The sequence below is a fragment of the Chelonia mydas genome, chromosome 4, assembly GCF_015237465.2.
Source record: "Chelonia mydas isolate rCheMyd1 chromosome 4, rCheMyd1.pri.v2, whole genome shotgun sequence".
Lineage (NCBI taxonomy): Eukaryota > Metazoa > Chordata > Testudines > Cheloniidae > Chelonia > Chelonia mydas.
In genome coordinates, this window is record NC_057852.1 from 140,858,270 (window position 1) to 140,883,176 (window position 24,907).

At 48.0% G+C, this 24,907-nt stretch overlaps 1 protein-coding gene across 21 annotated transcripts in view; it reads right to left on the reverse strand.

Moving 5' to 3' along the window:
- Positions 1 to 24,907, reverse strand: part of DCTN1 (dynactin subunit 1) — a 140,018-nt gene that overhangs the window by 109,956 nt on the left and 5,155 nt on the right. For 11 of the 21 annotated variants that reach the window (XM_037898494.2, XM_043545018.1, XM_037898493.2 and 8 more), the window contains exon 1: positions 8,036 to 9,071. The exons of the other annotated variants lie outside the window; for them this stretch is intronic. In XM_037898494.2, coding sequence (XP_037754422.1) covers positions 8,036 to 8,068 — 33 coding nt within the window. In that variant the 5' untranslated portion in view covers positions 8,069 to 9,071. Of the gene's footprint in view, positions 1 to 8,035; positions 9,072 to 24,907 lie in introns of those variants that run through there. 21 annotated transcript variants of the gene reach the window in all.

A 24,907-nucleotide genomic window follows, 5' to 3' on the forward strand; every position in this document is an offset into this window, starting at 1 on the left:
CCTGGCTGGGATGATTTAGTTGGGGATTGGTCCTGCTTTGAGCAGGGGGTTGGACTAGATGACCTCCTGAGGTCCCTTCCAACCCTGATATTCTATGAAAGTGGATTAGAAGATTTTTAAACTTGATGACATGCCCATGCTGCCAGGAGTCCCCAAACATGTCAGGTTTGCAAGTTGTAGCTCAAAAAAGCCTATTTTAAATTTACAAACCTATTGTCATCAGTTTGGACACAGCAAGAACTTCTAACAATGGAAATTTCCAAGATGGCACCCTGACCAATGCAGTGCACTACTCTAAGTATATTTCAAAGGTTCCTTTTAAAAAGTGAACTTTACTACTGGCACTATTTACCAAAACTGATAAGCTACAAAAAATTATGCTCCAAAATCCAGAGGATCCGTCCCCCAAGCTAATTCCAACACTGAAGCAGCCAACTGCCTAGTCAAACTACCCCCTTACCAGAACTTCTGAAATGCTAATAGATACCTGTAAGAAACCCAAAACCTGCTCAACTGTAATAGTTGTAACAAGGGTTTCTGCAAGGCAAAGTTCACAAGCCTGGCACTGAATCCATCCTACTGGAGCTTCCCTACTGCAAACACCTGAAAAACTGATTTTCAGAGGCTTATTTAGCTCCTCTCTCAAGTTACCACTGACACTGGAGGCTACTGTGAACAGGTCTCTCTGGTCAGTCCCATGGAAATATAATTTTTCACTCAGAACAGTTAGACAAGAGAAGCTATGTGTGGTCCCAGAAGTTACAGATTAGTGAATATTATCTGTAAAACTGGGGGAGAAAATCATTGGGGACAGTAAAGTTCCCAGGCAAAAACAAAGACAAGCCAGTCTGGCTTTTACATGGGAAAATTGTGCCCCTCCAAAACTCTTTGTCAATTCTTTCAAACAGTAGATACAACAAACAGGGTGGACAACTTGGGCTTTCAGAAGGCTCACAAGAAGCTGTCAAAAAAGCTGGTAAACACAAGGTGACAGGTAAAGTCCCATCACGGATTAGAAGCAGGATACAAGATATGAAGCAAAAAGATGGAATAAATAGTCAGTTCTCATTATGCGAAGGTTAGGAAGATGGCCTGGCTAATCTAACAGGAAAAGTGGATCTGCTTACCTGCTTACTAAAGGCTCACAGATTCACCACAATGCCTATGTCAACCAGCTGGCAGCTTCGGGGCAGAACCAGACCCATCAGTACTGGCAACAGGGGAATGACCCACCCCATGAAGTTTCCACCAATTGAAACAACTTCCACAGCCAGGATAATTCAATTGCACTTTCTTAAATTACAAATTGTGCTAAGTACAAAGTGGAAAATGTACAATTTCCCCTACTGCAGGGCATGGGAAATAACTCCTAACAACAAAACCCAAATCTTTCAATGTTAATTTCCATCTAAGTTCTGAATGATATTCTCATCTCCAGGCTGGGTCATACCTCGGGACTTCATTGCTCAGAGAAAGGACATTTTCAGGTAGGCACAGATACATTTTCCTATTCTCCATTGTGCTAAGGTTCACAGATCTGTTACAATGGGATTTTCACAGCAGCGTACCCCCACTATCATCCTTTAAATACAGACATCCAAAATGAGGTATATTACATGTCCTCCATCTTCTCCTGGGCACTAAGGTGTGGAGAATGCTTCTGCCAAAAAAAAAAGACGCTGGCTAAAGATTGGATGGCCAATATGTAAAGTCGGGGTGAATGTGCATTGATGGTCATGTGGCCACCTAGCAGATCTCAGTGTAAAAGACTTAACTTCTCTGCGCTATGAATGTCAGTGCTCTTAAGGAGCATACTTTGATAATTAGGGATTTACCTTGGGAGCAAATGCTACGTCAGGAGTGAGGACTACTTGTCTGAATTACAAGTATAATAGCAGGGGCACCAGCTGGGGAGAGGGGAGAAGATGAGACATACACCAAGGCTTTTGCACTTGCTCATCGTTCCATAGGCTGCGGAGCCTGGGGGGCCAAGCCCAACCACTTTTAAGCAGTGTTCCTGTACTAAATCAGTACGGCTGCTGCCAGAGCGGTCCAGAGCATCAATCCAGAACATCGCTCCAGCTGCGTGGTTACAACGCCACTCCATTTGACCAGGCCACCTCAACCCCTCCACAACTGGGCAGCAAGGCCAAGTTTCAGTGAATGATGTTGTGACCAGGCGCATAGGGTCGCAACGCAACTTGGGCTCCAGATAGAGGGGTGGCTGGGCCAATGGTGTTGTAACCCGATGCCCAGGACATCTGTTCCTGTACAGCGGAGCACAGAGGAGTCCCCTGACAACTTGCCTCTTGGCGGTACCAGCCCAAGGTACTGGGGAGAGGGGAGACTCCCTTGCCGAGGGAGACCCAAAGTCCCTACAAGTGAAGTGGGTCCTGGATTAGAATTTGCCTTCTCTCCCCCGCCCTTCCAAAACATCTGAATTGCTGCGTGAATACTGGTCTCATCTGAGAAAGCTCCCAACTTCAAAACTCAGCTGATCAGAAATAGGTAATGCACGATTTCATTCATTCCCTGGAATTTCCAGGGGTTTCTTAAGAACGGGAATGGGACAAAGCTGTTCCTGCGATTCTTGCACAGTACTACAGATTACTGCCTCTGGCTACTCTCCAGGGACCTCACTTTAACCAAAGCTGCAGGGAGCAATTTACTCCCAAAATAAGAGAGCCTGGCTGCGATCTGTGTTTACCTCCAGACAGGGCTGGTTCAGAGTCAGAGCTCTGAAGTAACTGAGGGCAGCTGCTGACCTTGCCGCAGCAACCTGCACTTTTTGAGCTACTGTTCAAAGAGGTATTTTCTCCTGTTGTAGTTCAGGGACGGCTTCCACTTGCCGTACGATCTGTATTCCTTTCTATAGCACCAGGCAGGAGCTAGGACGGCAAGTTCACTTTTCTGAGGACTCTGAATAGCCTCAGCTTACCATAGAACTCCCCACTGTATCCGTAAGAAAGCTAGGAACTGATTTGCCTGAGTGTCTGATTTCCAGGACCAGAACCACGTCTATGCCCAAAGGAGGGGGCTTAGGTGGCCTGGACTTGGTGGCCTGTGAGGAGGCCACTTGCAGGTAAAAAACTGCCCACGCTGGAAACAGAGTCCTTGCTACCAGGGAAGATAGCCACATTCACCTGGGGCAGTGACTCCAGGTTGGATTTGGACAGATGCACACCGAGAAAGCATCTGCCTTTATGAAATGGAGGCCAGGGGCTAGAAAGACGTAACGGGTGGGTCAAGGGCTTGTTCTTCTATAACTAGGCTGCTGTCCCCTTCTTCACCCCATAGCCAGCTTCTAGGGGGAAAGGAAGTGCTGGTGACACACAGCAACCTGAAACAGCTGCTGGGAACAACAGCCCAGACGTTTGGGTGTGGCAACCCACAGCGGCAGCTGGGGATGGCAGCCCAATACTCTCCAGTCTTCTAGGTATGGCAGGAAAACCCCCTCTGTCTATTACAACTTCTAAGGGAACCCCAGAAGGGATGCACAGCTATCGCTTGTCCAAGGTGACCGCAGACTCTCTCAGCGTAGCTTCACAGTACCCAGAATTCTAAATGGAAAGTGTCCAGCCGCTCTTTTGTTATTTTTAATAGAATATAGTATATCTATTATATAATCCCCTAACTCTGATCTGGACTGCTGGCTCCCCTCTCCTAAGGTGGAAAAATTCCCTCTACATATGGACACAGGTGTGAGCGCGACACACACACACTAATCAGCACGTCTATCGCCCGGTCTTTCTGCACTGACCCGCCATACTGCACTCCATGGAGGTTAGAAGGAGAAACAAGCACTGATTTTACTTCCCCCTTGGGAGTTTGTCCCTATGAACCCGCAATGGAAAAGGGAGGGGATAATCTGGGCTCAGGTCGCTGAGCTCTCAGTGATCACCCTGTTTACAAAGAGGCTGGGCTTATTCTTTTCCCTCCCCAACATGGGCCCCTTTCTGGGTCTCTCAAGGAAGGTGGGATTCAAGAATGGACTTCCCAGAAGCTCTACCCCTCTCTACTGCATAAGTGCTAGGTGGGCCAGCTGGGTCTGTTTTTCCATGGGGTGCCTGGGCTATCAGCAGGGAGCCCTGTTACAGAGATGGCAGCCGGCGGCGGGAGCTGGCCCTTGCTCACCTCTGGCGCGAGGTGGCCGGTGCTCTCTACCCATGGCCCAATGGGAGGCAGAGAGGGAGGAGGCAGCTCAGCTCTGCCATCTGTTGGTGCGAGCCATAGGGGCTCAGTGTAATTTTCCATCTGGCATGCTGCCCCTCTGGTTTAACCCCCCCATACCGAGATGGGGGCACCAGCCTCACAGACAGTTCTTTTCCAATACTGTGTGTCTCCTTTCCTGCCTAGGGGAGAGGGTAGGGGTGACCTGCCAGGGCCTGGGCTAAGGGAGGGGAATGCATTCTGCCCCCAGAGCTGGTCAACCACCTTGAGACTCTCCAAGGACCTGTCTCTTGTTCCCCACTTAACCTTCAGCCTCTGGCTTTTCTCACCTGAGCGCTCCCTGAAGTCTGCAGGGAACCAGGCGCTGCAAACAGGGGAAGCAGAACTCAGGGACAAATCCCAAAGGGCAAACACAGCCCTGGGATGCAGCTGGGAATTGGACGGACCGTTACAGGGCTGAACGGTCAGTCAGAAGCGTGAAATAAAGACTGGAGTATCCCTGCAGCAGGGAAGAGTGGGGGAGCAGGGGGCACACCAAACTGGAGGAACTTCAGAGGCAGGGCATTCCCCTTCTGCCAGTGACTGACAAGCTGCAAGCAGACTGAAGTATCCATTGTAATAGCTCTATAGACTTTAGAACAATGAAGGACTGGCCTTTGGTAAGTTAAATGTCTATGACAGGCTAACAATAGTGCCAAGCATCGCTGGGAATGTCTGGTATAGGTCTGGTGGTAGTCAGGAAGGTGCGATGTAGAGCAAAGTGGTTACATTTGCCAATTACAAAGTCAAGGCAACAAAGGATTGTGAGGAATTCTAGGAAGAACTAACAAAAGCAAGTAACGGAACATTATAAAGACCAATTGAATTCACAGACTAATCCAAGGTGAGGAGCACTGGAAGGAATAATTTAAATCAGTCATGCGCACTGATGGATTCTAAATTAGTTAGAACCCCTCAGGAAATATATCGAGACATCACTGTGGACAGCTCTATCATAAATATCAGCTCAATGTACAGCTGTGGCCAAAAAGGCACGTAAGCTAGTAGGCCATTCTAAAATGAGACAATGCTCTGGAAACTGCGCGGTTATGGAAACCCATGGCTCCGTCCCCACCAAGCTTCAGAACCATCAGGTTAGCTCAAAGCCTCCCAGGTGCAGCATTCCTGCAGAACTCCTTCGCCCTAGATGAGTCCTCACCCTACTGTGCCTCAAATCTTGGGTGCTGTAGGGAGACTGGATGTCTCAGGCAACTGTGGATAGGACAGAGCACTTTTCACACCCAGAAAAACTATTCAGATCCTCCCCAGGTCAGTTCTCTCTCTCGCTCGCTCTCTCTCACACACACACACACACACAGACACGCTCACACAGGTTTAAAAAATACCAAAAACGGAATATATTTCAACGCACTTACGATTTAAGCACAAATATTTGGGTCACTAATGTGCGCTGCCTGCACACAACAATTTTAGAGCTTTGTTTCACCAGGGCACATAACCCCCCAAATATGTGTGTTACGTTTTGAAGCCAGGATCATGTCATTATGTGAGCGCACAGTGATACCTCCCTACATGCATATGTGACTAATTGCACCCTTAATCTGCCACTCAAAGTATAGATCAAAAGTTTGGGGGCAAACCTTGAACACAGCAGCACTTCTCTGGAAGTCTCCCAGGAAGAGATTCATGACCGCAAGTTAAAATCCTCTTAGCCTCAAATTTAAGAGGTAGCTAAAGAGGACTTGAAAAAGGAGAGACTTAGAAATAATTCTAGTCTTCGTTTGCGCTAAGGCTACTTATTACTGAATATATAATATCTGGTGCTGCCATATTCGGTCCTCATCAAAGGCGATTACTCCAGGACTAATAACAGACCCATCATCCAGTGACACAATGCGGGCGGCTGCTGTCTCATCTAACAGAATCTTAAGCAGCCTGGATCTTAGGCTGTTAGACTTGTAGATGAACTGGCAAGGCATTGCTGTGACAAAGCTCCTACTGCGCGAGCACCACTCTAGTGCGGGACTTACTCTGGTTTGACACCTAAAAGCAAACAGAGCAATTTCAAATAAGAGATTAGAAGATTACGGTGGGGCAAGGGCAGGGGAAAAGAGGGCACAAATACTTGTCAACTCAGCAAATGGGAAAAATACTAAGCTGAACCCACTAACCCCAGCCCCGAGGAGAGAGAGTGGGAATCCCACAGGGCATGTATGGTTACTTTGGTGTGCCAGGCAAATGGTTTGGGTGTTTCTAGCGTTGCCAACACAGTTGATCCAGAGTCATTCGGATAATCAACCTGTTAATATATTAGGTGTCGTATTACTCCCAAGACAAGTAAAGTACCACAACCAACCAGCTCTCTCTAGAGGGGCGCTCACAAATTTGGTTCTCTTGACACTGGAGTCTCAACATGTAGTTTGAGTAAAATAATAGTTAATGTTGACTAACTTCAGACCCAAAAAGAACAGGAGTACTTGTAGCACCTTAGAGACTAACAAACCCAAACAAATCCCACCTGGCCTTAGCCATTGAATGGAATTAAACACAGCTAACAGAATACTAGTGGGAAAGCCTCAGAGCCAGCCCATGGATCAGGGACGGAACATCTTAGAAAATCCAAACTCCAGGAAGCTAGCGAGCAGCACATACTCCAAGGCTTGGCTGTCAAGAGTAGAGGACAATCATAGGAGACCTAGTCAAAAAGAGGGCTTCTACACACAAACCACATTCTTTCACCATTTCTGAAGCACTTTAAGTAACTTTTCAGACATATTCCCTAAGTGACCATCTTTAGTCCTTCCGGATGGCTGTTGCTACGCACCATGGCCTCTGCTGCTTCCATCATCTAGCTAACCAGGGGTAACAGCAAAGAAACAAAAGCAACCAAGTCATTTTGACCATATACACTCTTAAGTTAAACACAAAAATCAACCAATGATTCCTTGGTGTGTTGTCTACTACCCTAGCAATGCTCTTTACTGGGAAGCCAGTGCAGTTGCACACTGCATTCTTTCAGTGCTTTTTCCTAAAGGAGGTTTGAAATGAGTTCAGCATAACCTGAGGTGATAAGAAAGGTCTCTCTCTCTTCTCAGGATTTGCAAAGATGAAGGAAGACATGGCCATAACATGGCCCGATAGTGTTTGTGATCAACCTACAGTTATCAAGCTCTTTGCCAAGTTGGCAAGCACCAAGTAATAGAGAAGCCTGGAAATGCACTAACCCAGCCTCTCCAACACCTAGAGACTCAGACAGAATACCACTAGATTCGAGAAAGAGAACAAAACGGCAAAGAAAAACTCCAAAGAAAGGCCTCATTGTAAGGCTATTGCTCATTTTAAGTTCTGTTGCCGACTTCACAGCCCAAGTTTAATGGCAATATGGAAAACCTTGGGCTTCCAAATATCTGAAAATCATTTCAGCACCTCGCAGTGCAAGTTGGAAAACAATCAGATGGAAAAAACAAAGAAGGCCCGGGGGGGGAGGAGGCATGACAACCTAGAATCTTTGTGCTGAAAAGCCCCAGAAAAATTCTGTCATCGCTGGAGGCTCAGCTGACACCTCATTACATTATCAGCAATAACTCACAAGAAATAGAGACTAATTTAAATCAAAAGGAAACGACTAACAGTATAATTCAGGCTATTTATCTACACTTTCCTCCCCCACCCGATATGTATTAACGAGTGAGATATTGCTAATAGCCAGACGCACAGTTCAGAAAATGGGAAAAGCATAGTAAACAATCTATATTTCACAGTAAATATCTATATTCTTCATTGAACCAATAACATTCAGATATATTGTAGGTATAAGACATATAATAGATCCAAGTAGTTTGTAAATAACCCCCCCCCAACTTACCCGATTGTATGTGTGTCTCTTGCTCTGGGCCATGCTGCCGTTGCTCTATTTTAATGATTTTTTTTTTTTAAATGATGGTCTCAGTTCATGGCTAGTAGTAATTCAGGAAGGATTTGGCTGTTATGTTCCAGTTGATCCAACCATACCCGCACCCCAACCCACGCTCTGTCTGGCCACACAGAGGAAAAAACCCTTTTCTGTCAGAGGATTCTTGAATACATGGATATACAAAAATCCAGCCCAGCTGACGGAGACTCACTTTGCGCTAGTGCTGCTCCAGACTCTTGTCACAGATTTTGCCAGCCCACTGGGTCCTAATGCTAAACAGTTTCCTATTTGAAATCGGAAAAGAAAAGGCAAGCTGCCTGGGCTGGGGCACTGGAGACACAAAAGCCATGAAATGACACCAATGAGCTTCTCCAGACCAACACCAAAAGCATCTACATGGAACACAGCCTCGTCCTGCTTTGGAGGGAAGCGCTGGATATGCGTGTGCCTGTATTCTCCTCACTAGACAGGGCCATCTGCATTCCTGCTTGCGTGGAGCGGATGATAAATACCCAGAGTTGCAGTGAATTTTACTCAAAAACAGGTATTTTCAGTTGTTCTTTTCCGCTCCTCCCTTCCCAGCCAGAGTTATTATTACACTTTACTGCAGGACTTAACAACATTCTTAAAAAACTGAGCCATGCTGCAACCTAGGTGGGACAGAAGCACAGGTATGGAGACCAAACAGTTAATCATGGGGCATTTTTAAATCAATAATTGCTCTTCCTATGGCTGATCTGAATAGATGTCTAATTAAAGTCATCAGCCGCTCTCTTCAGGGCTGCCTACAGCATTAATTGCTGCCTGTGAAACAGCGAGGGGGGCTGGGGAGGAGGAGGGGACATGCCTGACACCAGGTTTTGGCAAAGCTGGGGTTCCCAGTGTGTTCCACTCTGCTTTTCTTCATTATTTCAGGACGTCACAGCTGCACTAGTGATCATCTTCCAGTTCTTACCCCCACCCCAAGGGTGGGCAAACTTTTTGGCCTGAGGGCCACATCGGAGTTCCGAACCTGTATGGAGGGCCGGGTAGGGAAGGCTGTGCCTCCCCAAACAGCCTGGCTCCCGCCCCCTATCCACCCCCTCCCACTTCCCACTCCCTGACTGCCCCCCTCAGAACCTCCGAACCATCCAACCCCCCTGCTCCTTGTCCCCTGTCCGCTCCCTACCGGGACCCCCCGCCCCAACCGCCCCCCCCCAGGACCCCACCCCCATCCAACCCCCCCGCTCCCTGTACCCTGACTGCCCTGAACCCTATCCACACCCCCGCCCCTTGACAGGCTCCCTAGGAATCCCACACCTATCCAACTGCCCCTGTCCCCTGACTGCCCCCTGCCCCTTATCCAACCCCACCACTCCCCACCCCCCTACCATGCTGCTCAGAGCACCAGGACTGGCAGCCACGCCGCCAAGCAGTCTAGAGCCCTGGGGCAGGCAGGCGGCTCTCGCAGCTGCGTTGCCCGGCTGGAGCTCGCAGCCCCGTCGCCCAGAGCGCTGGTGCACGGCGAGCTGAGGCTGCAGGGAAGGGGGGACAGCAAGAGAGGGGCCGGGGGCTAGCCTCCCCGGCCGGGAGCGCAACACCTGGGCAGGAGGGTCCCGCGAGCTGGATGTGGCCCACTGGCCGCAGTTTGCCCACCTCTGCCCTACCCCCACGCACACTGCAGTCTTTGAAATAGACTCTAGGACCCTAGCTTCCCCTATGCTCAGCACGGACTCGGCAGATGCAACTCAACCTTGCACTGAACTCTACCTCAACTTTATCCCATTCATATTCCCAAATCTGTCCAAAGCCACTCCCGCTCTCATAACACAGCACATCTGCATTGTTAAATTCTCACCCTTCAGCTCCTGATGGTAGCTAGGAGCTCTAAGTACGTGTGGCTGGTTTTATACACTGCCTACTACAGAAAAGAAAAATCAAAAGGAGGAAGTCTGAATCCTTCCCTGGCCAGGACATGGACTACTTGGGCCAACAGGCTCTAGTCCATCTCTGATTTCCATGATTCTGATGGAAAATACTAATTATAGAAATGTGGAACCGGAAGGGACCCTGAGAGGTCATGTCCACCCCACTGCGCTGAGGCAGGACCAAGTATCCCTAAATCATCCCTGACAGACGTTTGTCTCACCTGTTTTTAAAAACCTCCAACTCCACAGTTCCACAATCTCCCTTGATAATCTGTCCCCGTACTTAACTAACCTTAAGAGTCAAAAAGTTTTTCTTATTATCTAATCTAAACATCCCTTTGTGCAGATTAAGTCGACTGCTTCTTGTCCTGTGACATGGAGAACAACTGATCACCATCCTCTTTATAATAGCCCTTCACATATCTAAAGACACCCCCACCCCCCTCTTTTCTCAAAACAAAATATTTCTCTTTAAAAAAAATTTCCTCATTGGTCGTACTTTCCAAACCTTTATAATTTTTGTTGCTCTCTCCAATTTCTCCACATCTTTCTTAAAGTGTGGCACCCCAAACTGGGCACAGTACTCCAGCTGAGGCCTCACCAGTACCAAGCAAGTGGACAAAAACCTCCCATGTTTTACATACAACTCTCCTGTTAATGCAGAGGTGGGCAAACTACGACCCACGGGCCACATCCGGCCTGCGGGACCATCCTGCCCAGCTCCTGAGCTCCCGGCCAGGGAGGCTACCCCCTGCCCCCCCCCCGCTGTCCCCCCTCCCCTGCAGCCATGCCGCCCACGGGCAGTGCGGCTTGCGCCCGCCCACCTCCCAGGCTTTCCAAAAAGTTTGTCCTGCCACTCTGAGCGGCCTGGTAAGGGGGCGGGGGCTGGATAAGGGGCAGGAGATCCCGGGACGCAGTCAGGGACAGGGGGCGGTTGGATGGGGTGGAGGTTCGGGGGGAGGCACAGTCAGGAGACAGGGAGCGGGGGGGTTGGATAGAGGGTGGGGTCTGGGAGGTCGGGGGGATTCTGGGGGGGTACAACAGGGAGCAGGGAGGGTTGGATGGGGGTGGGGTCCGGGGGGGGGGCAGTTAGGGACAGGGGTCCCGGGAGGGTACAGTCATGGGACAAGGAGTGGGGGGGACGGTTAGATGGGTCGGGGGCCCGGGGGGGCCTTGTCAGGGGGCGGGGTGTGGATAGGGGTCAGGGAAGTCAGGGGATAGGGAGCAGGGGGGTTGGATAGGGGGTGGGGCCCCGGGGGGCCTGTCAGGGCAGGGATGTGGATAGGGGTCAGAGCAGTCAGGGGGCAGGGAGCAGGGGGGTTGGATAGGGGGTGGGGCCCCGGGGGGCCTGTCAGGGCAGGGATGTGGATAGGGGTCAGAGCAGTCAGGGGGCAGGGAGCAGGGGGGTTGGATAGGGGGTGGGGCCCCGGGGGGCCTGTCAGGGCAGGGATGTGGATAGGGGTCAGAACAGTCAGGGGGCAGGGAGCAGGGGGGTTGGATAGGGCGTGGGGCCCCGGGGGGCCTGTCAGGGCAAGGATGTGGATAGGGGTCAGAGCAGTCAGGGGGCAGGGCCAGGCTGTTTGCGGAGGCACAGCCTTCCCTACCCGGCCCTCCATTTTGGCCTCCATTTCGCAACCCCGATATGGCCCTCGGGCCAAAAAGTTTGCCCACCCCTGTGTTAATTCATCCCAGAATATATTAGCCTTTTGCACAACTTCATCACATTGTTGACTCTCATTCATTCAATTTGTGATCCACTACAACCTCCAGATCCTTTTCCTGCCTACACAGTTATTCCCTATTTTGTATTTGTACATTTGATTGTCCTTCCTAAGTGTAGTACTTTGCACTTATCTTTACTGAATTTCATCTTGTTCATTTCAGCCCAGCTCTCCAATTTGTCAAGGTTGTCTTGAATTGTAATCCTGTCCTCCGAAGTGCCAGCAACCCTCTCAGCTTGTTTCACCTGCAAATTTTACAAGCATACTCTCCACCTCTAGTACAGCATGTAAAGAAGATTATCTGCCACAAAATCTGAAGTTAAGTTTGCAGATAGCTCTCACTTTAACCCTCCCACTTTTCATTTACTGAGAACTTTGTCCAAAAGTTTTCTTTTGGGCTGAAAGGTTCCATGCTTGGTCACAAGTCCAAAGGGTGAGTTGTCTTCTGGGGTTTGTGAAAGTTTGAGTTACATTAGTGGAGAGAGAGAAAGCATTTTTCCTATTTTAAACTAATCATTTTTTCAGGTGCCTAGCTCAAAAATGGCTGAAAAGGTTACACTTTGCAGGTGGTTAGATGTCGAAGGTACCATTTGAACAAGTTGTAAAAAAACTACGATTAAAAAAAAACTTTTAATTAAACATAATACACAAATTTCTATTAGATGTTTAGTCTTCTAAATAGCTTTATAACTCTCATAATGCTATAACTTGAATTCTTATTTTCTCTCCCTCCAACTGCCTTTGCCCCTTGAAAAAATCTCTCTCTCTCAGGGACATTAGCTGGGAATACCTAAATTAATGCAACAGTAACACTGCAAATCTGAACATAGAAAAGTCAGTAACTACAAAAAGTAAGACTCAAATACCAGTTCTGCCACACTGCACACACAGTGTTAAGTTATTGTATGCAGAGAACAGAGTCAAGAATATTCTGTAAATTCAATGCAGCTGAGCCAGTGCTACTAATGGAACCTTACGTTTTGCGTTTCCTGAGAGCATTTGGTTTTTATACATGCTATAATACTGTGAACATCTATAGCCCTTTCAAGAAGGATTTCAGAGGGTACAAAGATTGAGAAGGATTACTTTGTGGCAAAGGCTGAGAATGGGGAATACCAGAGTGCTGTGTTCCCACTCAGCCACAGATTTGCTCTCTCCCCTTGGTCTTGTCACTTCATAGAATCTCAGGGTTGGAAGGGACCTCAGGAGGTCACCTAGTCCCACCCCCTGCTCAAAGCAGGACCAACCCCAATCACAGAATCTCAGGGTTGGAAGGGACCTCAGGAGGTCATCTAATCCAACCCCCTGCTCAAAGCAGGACCAATTCCCAATTTTTGCCCCCGATCCCTAAATGGCCCCCTCAAGGACTGAACTCAGAACCCTGGGTTTAGCAGGCCAATGCTCAAACCACTGAGCTATCCCTCCCCCCCAAAAAAACAACTTTTATACAGAACGGCCCCCTCAAGGATTGAACTCAAAACCCTGGGTTTAGCAGACCAATGCTCAACCCACTGAGCTATCCCTTCACCTCTGCATGTCTCAGATCCCTGTTAACTAGGACAGTGGTTTTCAACCTGTGGTCTGCAGACCTTTGGAGGGGGACGGGGGTGTCCACAAACAATCTCTAGTGGGTCTGCGAAAGGTTGTCGTTACCACAGAACAGTGGTTTTCAACCTGGGGTCCACAGACTATGTCTAGATTTCCAAAGGGGTTCACACCTCCATTTGAAATTTTTTAGGGGTCCACAAATGAAAAAAGGTTGAAAACTGCTGCACTAGGCTAAAGATAATCACTCTCACAGGACTCTGGTGAGGCTATATTAATACCTATAAAGCACTTGGCAATCCTCAAGCAGAAGGTGCTAAAGAAGGGTAAATATTATTACTACCGGGCTTGAGGGCGGGATACGGGTTTTGAAGTACAGGAACTTAAAACATCCAGCACCATATTCGACAGACAGACGTTGGGGGCAGGTTCCAGTATTGTGAATGGGGAATAGGATCTCAGGTTAAAGTATTATCTCTCCTCACATCACTGCAAGGAGTTTCTTTTCCTCAGCACACAGGGCTCCCTTCCCAGGGCTAACCCCTTTCTCTGCCTCCACATCGAACACTGAACTGAGAAGCTCCTCTTTGCTCTCTGTAGGTCTGCCAGTGTCCACAGCAATGGACAGGAAATGCTAGAAGGTAGCGTGCTGCACACCAGTGGGACATCAGGTCCCTGCTCCGCCAGGATGCTAGGGGCAATGAATTTGCCCATCTTGGGAGGGAAATGGCTGGCATGATTCTGTAGTGTGTAACCCCCACCACTGTGCAGAGGATTCTGTAACTGCTGAATTATCTGGGTAGCTTAACAAAATTGCCCGGAGCATAAGTATTGTCACAAAGTCTGATAATGGATCCAAAGACTAGTAACAAAGAGTAATGGTAAACGAGCAGCCCAGACTACAGAGCTGGGTGGGGAAGTCAGTGAGCTGCCACAGGAATTAGGCTGATTCACAAAGACGTTAATTTAAGAACAAGGACGGCCTTGCGGCTAAAGCACAGGACTAAGTCAGGAGACCCGGGTTCTAATTCCTGGCTCTGTACAGATGTTACTGTATGGCCTCAGCTTAACCCCTTTGGGCCTCAGAATTCAGAGAAGAGCAACAAACAATGGCTGGCTAGCGGGCTGGATCTATGAGGAAGAATTAAATATGGGCAGAGCAGTCTGGCTGAACAACAACTACTAAGCGAAGGTCAGAGTCTGCAAATATTTGAGGGTGTAAACCCCAAGCAGAGAAAGGAATTATCCAGAGCTGTATGACAGGGCAGAACTACAAAGGATGGGACAAAAATCCAGAAAGATAACATTTAGGCTAAATATCAGGAAAACGATCTTGAAAGTGAATGGCTCCGACTGTAGAATCACATTCCAGGAGGAGGAGAGCTGGTCTGTTCACTCCCTCTGGGGCACCTGGCATTAGCCACTGTCAGAAGACAAAATACTGGGCTAGACGGACCTTTGGTCTGACCCAATATAGCTGTTCTTATGCCACTCAGCACATTTAAAGCCAGACTGAGCAAAAAATTAGAAAGTGTACAATAGTGAACAATCCTGTGCTGGCCACTGAGCGAGAACTAGATGAGGCCTAGTCTTCTCTCTCTAACTTCCATAAATTTGAGTCTCTTATGCCTAGATTCCTATACGTAATGAGATCCAATTATGCAAAGGGAAAACTCAGGCTGAACATCAGGAAGACACTTCTCTATTAGCAAGGTCAACTGTAGGAAGGAATAGTTGGAGCACTATCTTTGCATTTAGACCTGAAAGCAGAAAATACAAATATAAATATAGAATCATAGAATATCAGGGTTGGAAGAGACCTCAGGAGGTCATCTAGTCCAACCCCCTGCTCAAAGGGGGACTAATCCCCAATTTTTTTGCCTCAGATCCCTAAATGGCCCCCTCAAGGACTGAACTCACAACCCTGGGTTTAGCAGGCCAACGCTCAAATATACACACACACACACACACTTCACACTTCCTTCAAGCAAAATTTAAAATATAAGGTTAAATCCTGCTGTTTTGTTTTGCTTTTTTAATTTCCCCATGGAGCCAGCCCCCAACTTTGTTGAGGTGTTGCAGCATCATCCAATTAAGAAGCCAGTTGCTCAAATGGTCGTCTGTCAATCAACTTGCAAATCACATGGCCTACCCCAGGGGTTGGCAACCTTTCAGAAGAGGGGTGCTGAGTCTTCATTTATTCACTTTAATTTAAGGTTTCGCGTGCCAGTGATACATTTTAACGTTTTTAGAAGGTCTCTAAGTCTATATATTATATAACTAAACTATTGTCATATGTAAACAAGGTTTTCAAAATATTTAAGAAGCTTCATTTAAAATTAAATTAAAATGCTGATCTTACACCGCCGACCCACTCAGCCCGCTGCCAGTCTGGGGTTCCATTCACCTAGGCTGGCATCGGACTGAGCAGGACCGTGGCTGGGACCCCAGACCGGCAGTGGCTGAGCGAGGCCGGCAGCCGGGACCCCAGACCGGCAGTGGGCTGAGCGGCTCAGCCCGCTGCCACTCAGCCCACTGCCGGTCTGGGGTTCCGTCCACCGGCCCAGCTCATCCAGGGTCCCGGTTGCCAGCCCAGCTCAGCCCACTGCCGGTCTGGGGTTCTGACTGCCAGCCCCTTGCCAGCCAGGGCCCTGCTCAGCCTGCTGCCGGCCTAGGTGAACAGAACCCCAGGTCTAATACCTTCTCCCTGATTCTAACCAGACCGGCAGTGGGCTGAGCGAGTCTCTTCCTCTCTCTGCACTGAGATGAGGGTGGGAGTGCGCTGAGAACAGGGCTGGGGGATGAAGGAGCAGGCTGGGGTTGGGGTGCAGGGTCTGGCCAGGAGCTAGAATGAGGGAGGGGGCTCAGGGTTGGGGCAGGAGGTTTGGAGGAGTGATTACCTGGACAGCTCCCATTTGGTGCAAGGGGTGCAGTGGGAATGTAGGTGTGTGCACGCAGGAGCTCCCGTTTGGTGCTCAGGGTGGGGGTCTAGGGGGTGCAAGAGTCAGGGCATGGGGTGTGGGGGGGTGCAGGGGTCGGGGCGTGGGGCTGGGGTGTGTGAGAGGAGGGGTCAGGGCAGAGGACTGGGGTTGTGGGCTGGGGTCTTGGGGGTGCTCCCAGCCCCCTGCCCTGAGCGGCTCATGGCAGGGGGCTGGAGGGGATATGCCCCTTCCCCAAGGTCCCCGGAGCAGAGCACGCACTGCGGCTCCGCTTTTCCCTCTCCCCCTCCATAGCAAGGGCTGTCAGCTGATCGGCGGCAGGGACGGAGAGAAGGAGGGGCAGGAACCCAGCACGCTGGGGAAAGAGGCCGGGGGAGGGGGAAGCTTGCCTGCCCTGCAAAGAGAGAGTGGTGGGCAGGGGGGCGGAAAAGAGCAGGTCGGGCCAGGCAGGACTTTTAATGGCACGCTGCTGTCTGTTGGGGTCAGCAGCGTGCCATTAAAAATTGGCACGCATGCCACAGATTGCCGACCCCTGGCCTACACCTTCACCAGGCCACTTGAATGCCTGCTGACAGCGCTGGTGTGGAGGCCCTCGCCAAGCCCACACAGTTCCACTCTCACCAGCACAATACCCGTTGTCAGTGACAGTACTGTCCAGCTGATGATGCATTTCCACTCCTAGCAGCAGCAGCAGCAGATTCATACGGCTATCATGTAGCTATAGCGGCACGTAAAATGGATTTCCATCTTGAATAGTCCCTTGCAAGTCTTCTTCCTTCAGCAAGAGTCAGCATGGAGGATTTGGGTTTCTTCAGTCCCTCAAAATTGCATCTTCTAACCTCATTCTAACCTCATTCGCAGTTGGCCTTGTTGCTCCTCTTCCTTCAACCTGAGCTCTATAAACCTTCTGCAAAAGCATGCATTCTTCTGCACGTTGGACATGACCCCACTACTGCAGTCGTCTTCTTTTCAACTGCTGCAAGACTGCAACTTGCCGGGATCATCTAAATATCTCCACATTTGTGGCAAAAAGATCAGACCACACTGTTAAGAATACACTATAACTTTCGATACGGACAACTGTTTGGTTTCCGCTCCTCGGCTGCTTTTAATTGCCATGTTTCTGCTCCATATAATAAGAGTTATCACCACTACTGAGTTGAACTCTCGGCTCTTAGTTATCACACAGACATCCCGCTGCCCAAACAGAGGCCTTTGAAGATCCAATGTCCGTGATGCAAGACTGATCCAACATATGACTTTTGACATAGAACCTCCTGGTGCCAACCGACTACCCAAACAGATAAAACTATTCACCTATTCAATGTCACTGCCATCTACATGTAGTGCTGGCAGGTCATTCCTTTCTGTTTTATAGGAGGCACACACAGTTCCTAGTAGATCATGCATTTTAATAGCTACTCGGGGACCTTGATAACATCACATAGAAGCTGAAAATATTTATATAAAACCTGGGAGGAAAAACAAAAACAGTTAACCCCAAATTTGCTATTTTCACCCCATTTTTAAATCCCAAAAATCTAAAAACAAAACCTGAAAGATACCATCTTCCAAAGGAAGCGGTGGAGGCCTTGCCCCCTGGGTCACTGAAGAGAGCACTTCTGCCTTGGCACCTAGTAGGACAGACTCCACAGAACCGAAGAGGGCACTCGCTTCTCTTTTCTAGAGTTCTAGGACTGGAACCTGAGAAGCACAAAGTTCCACCTCCTCTGGGACAGAGCCTCTTAAACCAGTGACACCACAAAATGACTAGAACGTGAGCAGCAGTGACGGCTGCCAAATGAGCCTTCAACAAAATCCCTTGAAATCCTGCCACAAAGAGAAAGAACGCCACAGCTATTGAAATAGGTCAAGAATGAGAACAGAGCCACCTGTGTCCCATGCTTATGGAAAGTCTTTGCCACTTAAAGGCATGTGTCTCAAGAGCTGAGGCTTGAGAGAGTCCAAACTTTAATACTTCCCAATCTCTCTCTCTCTCACACACACACACACCCCCAGCCCAACAGCCCAGGTGCTACATGGAGGAAAAACTGGATCAGCATGGAGAGGATTCTGTTCCTTGTAGGGAAGAGGGAAATACAAGCAGAAAAGCAACATGAATAGAGGTGTCTGAAAACACAGAAAATTCAGGAATCATAGCACCTGGTTGGGCCTGCTGGCTAATAAGCAACACTGTCCTGTCTTGCCCCACTGAGCACCTTGAGAAAAGCAGCTGCCGGGAACAGAGGTTTCCCAGGGAGGCAGAAAGACGGCCATAAGTAAACGTTAACCAGTTACACTGTCCAGGCAGACGCAACACAACGTTCGACCGGTGGCTATGGCAAAACAACTGCCAGAGGCCACTCCATTGCGGAAGCACCCTACCTGTAGGTGCATCTCCCCTTTTGGTGGGACGCAGAGTACAGACACTGCACACCTAGCTAGCACAGGTATAAACAGCTGGGTAGACAGGGAGACATGGTGTAGGCGCGCAGACTCGACTAGCGCGGCACACATCCTCTACATGCCTGAACCCTGTGGAATATACCTACACAGTTCTCTACATGCCCAAGCAGTGCCTCCCACATCTACACTCCTCTTTTTAGCAGTGTAGTGTCCGCTGCTGGCACCCATCCCCCCTGCAGTGAAATACTCTGGCAGGGGGAAGGCTACCGGGAAATGCTTGTAACACCTACATAAGGGACCCTCACTCCCTTCAACTCAGGCTGGTCACTGCAAGTATACTACTCCTGCAATAGGCAAACAGAGACCACCACTAGCTGAGATGAACAATCTCCTTACCTAAGAGACCTGAGCCCTCCCACAGGTGATTGAGACAGTCCACTGCTACTGAGCAGTCTGCAAGGATCTGGAACAACTTGGCTCGGATCACTAAGGAAAGTGTCCGAGTCAAACCTATAGTTCATAACTGTAGCTGTGGTGGCCACGAAACTTGTTTATATAGCTGTCCTGCACAACAGCCCCAATCAGGGTTTGCTAGGCACCCGACAAACACTTAGGAAGACACAGTCCCTGCTCCAAAAAACGTATAACCTAACTAGACACAATGGAGACAAATGGAAGGAAAAGGGAGACTAGCATACACGCAAAGTGAGCAGGAATAATAACAAGGAGTCCTTGTGGCACCTTAGAGACTAACATTTATTTCAGCATAAGCTTTCGTGGGCTAGAACCCACTTCATCAGATGCACGAAGTGGGAAATACAGGAGCTGGTATAAATACATGAAAAGATGTGAGTTGCCTTACCAAGCAGGAGGTCAGTCTAATGAGACAATTCAATTGAGAGCAGGATACCAAGGGAGGAAAAATAACTTCTGAAGTGCTAATGACAGTGGCCCATTTCAGACAGTTGACAAGAAGGTGTGAGTAACAGTAGGGGGAAATCAGTATTGGGGAAAATTAGGTTTAGGTTTTGTAATGACCCAACCACTCCCCAGTCTTTATTCAGGCCTAATCTGATGGCGTCCAGTTTGCAAATTAATTCCAGTTCTGCAGCTTCACGTTGGAGTCTGGTTTTGAAGTTTTTTTGTTGAAGAATTGCCACTTTTAGGTCTGTTATTGAGTGATCAGAGAGATTGACGTGTTCTCCTACTGGTTTTTGAATGTTATGATTCCTGATGTCAGATGTGTCCATTTATTCTTTTGCGTAGAGACTATCCAGTTTGACCAATGTACATGGCAGAGGGGCATTGCTGGCACATGATAGCATATATCACATTGGCAGATGTGCAGGTGAACGAGCCCCTGATGGTGGGGCTGATGTGGGTGATCTTTGGCACATGGTATGTTAGCTCCAGCATTTTAAAACATTTATTAACTTACTTTTTTTAAATTTTATTATGGAGCCAGGTATGGGGCATTAGCAGGAGTATGTAGGATCAAGGAAGCAGTGGGAAAAAAGGAAGGAAGGGGAAAGGAGGGGAACTGAGGGGGAAAGGGAGAAAGGAGCAGGGAGAGCAAAGCTGGTAGAGGAGGTATTGAGATGGAGAGAGTGGGGGGGAAGTCAGACAATAACATCCAGACTCAGATTGTAAACAGCAGTCTGCTGATATCAGTGGCCTGCCCAAGGCATACAATGGTATTAAGAGTCCTTGCTGCTCCCAAGGGCTGGCTACAACACTAGGAGTCCCTGTTCTACTTTCCCCAGCCCTTTGAAGGAGGGGTGTCTACAGGGATTTGGGGCACTCCTCCCGCCTTTTGAACCTCAGACGTGTACGGCCTGTTCTTTCCGATGCTGACACTGCCACAGCTCTCTCTGCCTGTGTCACTCCAAGACATTAATGCTGTAGTGTGCTTCGCACAGGGACCAGCTGGAAACCAAAATTATTGCCGAACAATGCTACACATTTAAGAAGTGCCTCATAGAGAGTGCCCACTGCACGGGTGCTGCTCTGTAGTTCGCACCGACTCCCCGTTAGCTTTAGGATGGAGTCCCTGGGCAGGTCTACGCTGCAATCACAGGGCGTGGCCGCCGCTCATGTGGACAAAGCTGAGCTAGTGCAGCACCAGAGTAGCGAAGCCCCAGCACCATGCCTGCCAGTGCAGGCTAGCTGCCCAATTTCCCAGTGGTCCATCCGGGCTCGGACAGCCCATGCTGAATCTCAAGCGGCCATGGTTTCACTACTCCAATACCTAAGCTAGCTAGATTAACACTAGCTCAAGCACGTCTACACATGCTGCAATCCCACCCAGTGACCGCCGTATAGACATTCCAAAAGAGGTTTGTTTTGCCCTATGGAGTCCTAAACGGCTGGATCACAGCCACCAAAGAGTCCGCCTTGTTCCATGACCAGTGTAGGTGCTTGAGCTAGCCAGCCCTGGTTTCAAAGGAGAAGAGTGCGTGCAGGGTGCATTCCATGGGACTCGAGAACTTGCTCCCCCGAGCGCTGCTCAGGGAGTGAGCCTTTTGTCAGGTAGGTCTCCAAAGCCTTTTGGGGCTCTATAGCCTATAGGTCACAATCAACAAAATTCCCAGGCACCCCCTCATCAGCCAATGCAGATCACAAGAGTACTGACATCACGTGCTCCAGCAAAGTGCACTGTTTAATGAGCAGGCTACTGTATATTGCACCAGCTTCAGTTTTGGGAGAGGAAGTGTCCATAAGATCGTTTCTATATTAAGATGTGGGCTACACTATGAAAACTTTGGAGAGCCCTGCTGTAAGCATTGTGATATTTACTATTTGTAGTACAACAACTAGAGACCCCAGCCATGCCTCACACAAACAAAGGCTGTCCCTGCACCAAAAAACCTGCAATCCAAGTATAAAATCAGAGACAGCAGGTGGATACAGACTGGGGGGGCCACAAGGTAACAGTGAGACGGTAAGTGTAATAAGCAGCAATCAGCAGCACGCTAACTGTCTTGCGTTTTGCAGGCATCGTGGCAGAGGTGAGTTTTAAGGCGAGATTTGGAGGCTAGCATAATTGCTTTGCAGATATTTATGGGGGGCTTGGTACGAAGTATGAAATATACAAATATTTTGTATTTTATGGTACATTTTTCCATGATCCTTAAAAGCCAAGTCAAAATATGTATTTACTACATAGGTTTACATTAGCATTCACGACTGAATTAGATAAACTCAAGGCAGAACACAAGTAATGAGGTCATCTGTGTTTGACTTTGGGTGAGTTTTCTACCATGACTTGCTTTAATCTGTTCAAACAGGAGTTCTGCTACATGACTGACAGCTTCTGCACCTTTCTAACACAGGAGTAGATGGCAAAAGCCATAGTTCTACCAGCTAGAGAGATTATTTTTGGCCAGACTTGCTATGCACACTGAAGTCCAATGGTCTTGATACAAGTCTTGAATTTTCACTCTGCATTCAAGGTTTCCCTTGAGTCAAGAAGTTAACTTCTGAAGCAGGATCTAGCCAGGTGTCTTTTAATGGAGTACTAAATAGAACAGTCGACTATCACAGCAACAAGCACCTGAGAAAAAGCTGATAAGAGAAACATATTGTTGGGAATCATCCTGCACTGACAAGGGAATAGACATGAGTGCTCCTCAGTTCACTGGCAAGCAGCGGCAGAATCCTCCCCTTAGATGAGGAGCAGGCTACCGTACCTCACTTGGGGAGTGAGGTCACCAGGCTAGACCCATGTCCAATGGGGTTTTTCCACCAGTGCTATAGCTGCGAGTTGTCATTACTGGACCATCACTAACTAGCTCATGTGAGAGGACAGCTGGTCTTGTAAGTAAGACAGTGGACACGTGGGATCTCTTCCTAGCTCGGCCACAGACTCATTCAGTCCGTTGTTCCCCTGGTGCAGAGTGGGGATGTTATGCACCCCAGCTCACAAGGGAACTGCCAGGATAAACTCAGCAACGCAGAGGTTCTGATGTTTTTCGTAACACAGACTACGCTTTAAATGGCGAGTGAGCGCCTCGCAGGCACTTCCCCACATTTGCAGTCATAGAACATCCCCGTAGCAACTACAGTAACAATCTAGTGGAGGTGCCCATATGCTAGTGAAGAGTGCCATAGATATTACCCTAAATATCAACAACAAAGCCAAAGCTTTTTAACTAAAAACCAAACCTTAAAATGTCACAGGACATGGGAAGTCCACTGGAGAGAGCAGCTAGCACTTTATAAGAACAACCTGATCAGTTGATCAACTGAACTGAGCAAAAAGTTTAAGAAACTCCACAAGCGTCAACATAATTTATTAACAAACAGCAAAATTCTGTCTGGCTATGTTACACTTAACATGCTATTGGGGTCCCTTGAAATAGCTTCAGCACTTATCAAACCTCTTGCTGACCTTTCAGCAGCTTGGAGTCTTGCAGCGAGACGTTGGTGTGAAAAGCGATTCGCAAAACAAGACTGAGTTTCCATCTTTACTGTGAGAATTGATCCGCTTGGCACTAGGACCCTGCAGATGGTGAGTGCTGCGAGTCTGCGCTCTGAAAAACTGCACCATTTCACAACTTCAGCAATAGCCGGAGCAGCAGTTGCAACAAAGCCAGTCTGCAAGCACTGAAGGACAATGAGGTCGTTATTTTTGTTTTATATTCCTTATGCCACCCATTCAAAGTTTTTCTGTTTAGCTAAAACTGAAGCGATCAAGATTACAATCAATATATCAGAAGCACCTCATTGAAAAGGTAACCATAGCAACACACTGAGGAACACAGGATGCTGCATCCAAGCTACATCTGTCTGGTAACAGGAGGAGGTTAGTCAATTTCAGCTCAAGATCATCTCCATCAAAACAGCTCACCCATTATTTCACAGCTGAACACCTTTCCATAGTCATCAATAACTCTGGCCTTTAACCATCTATACACTGTGCATATCCTTTAACCTTCATTGTTTCTAACTGTATCAAGGGAAAGCCCTTTTTAAAATATGCCTACTCTGCTCTTATAACTCAAAGATTTAAAGCAACCAAAACAAATGTTTTCATTGTTCCTTCCTTATTTGGATTTAAACGATACTGCTGACAAAATATAATTGCTTTTTACCTATTAGCCGCACTCCTGTCATTTTCCTCTGCTTTCTGAATGATTAATACACATTTTTAATTCAACTCATCTCATTCAGTGCATTGCTGGTTTTCTGACACGCAACATTATTCTTTATCTTCAGAATACTGAAAAACTGAAATTAAGGCTCATTTATAAAGGTACCTAGGAAGAGAAGCAATGTAACTCTAGAAGAAATCACCCACACTGTAGCATTAACACATACATGCAAATCATTTAACATTCCAGACAGACAGATGGAGAAGAACATTCATCAGGATTCTGAAGGGGAGATGTGGCTAAAGGTTAATTTTATATCTGAGTATATCATAATCCTCATGTATTTTCTACATTATTTCTATTCTGACTCATTTTGTCATATATTATTCTTTAAAATGGGTTTAATTCAGAACTCCCAAGCCCTCGGAGGGTAAATGCAGAAACCCCTGTAATTCAGGGCCCAAAGGTCCCAATGGGGATTTGGGTCTTTATGCTGCATCAGACATCTCACAAATGGAGGTCCAAACCAACAGTTCCAGAGACCTCCCTCCTAATAACCAGTTATACTTGGCGCTGCTCGACCTTTCCAGCAGAGGATCTTAAAGTGCTTTGCATTTCATTTAGCAATGAATCTTCCCCAAACATGTGTGAAGTGCATCAATATTCTTGACCGAGGTCACCTGATAAGCTTTTGGCAGAGCCAAACGGAATCCAGATTGCCCATGTCCTAGTTTGAGACTGTCCCTCCCACCTACATAATAAATGATGTGATGTTACAGCTCAGTGAATCTACTGTGCGGCACCTGAATGAACTGGAAGTAGTAGTGAATTTCGGCTCACAAGAGAAAAAAAAGAACACTCTACGGAGAGTTTCTCTTTGGAGTCGGCGCAGTGTTCTAGAATGCAGCCATTCAATCAGGGGCACCATCTGGGCCGACACATCCTTTTGTGGCTTACTGTAATTATGAAATGGCCTGATTCAGTCTGGAGTGAGTCCCATTGAAATTGTTTCTTGCCATCAGAGCCATCTGGAGGAAAGATTTAATTTGTAATCATGAGACTTAAGGTCTGTAAAGGCATTTAAGCAACACGACTGCAGTATGCAAGTTAACTGGGGACTATTAGTCATTTCTCTTTGATGTCAAGACACAAGCACCATCAGGCAGAGTTTTCAATTCAGAAATTAGGGTCGGTTTTTTGCCGCGATAAAACG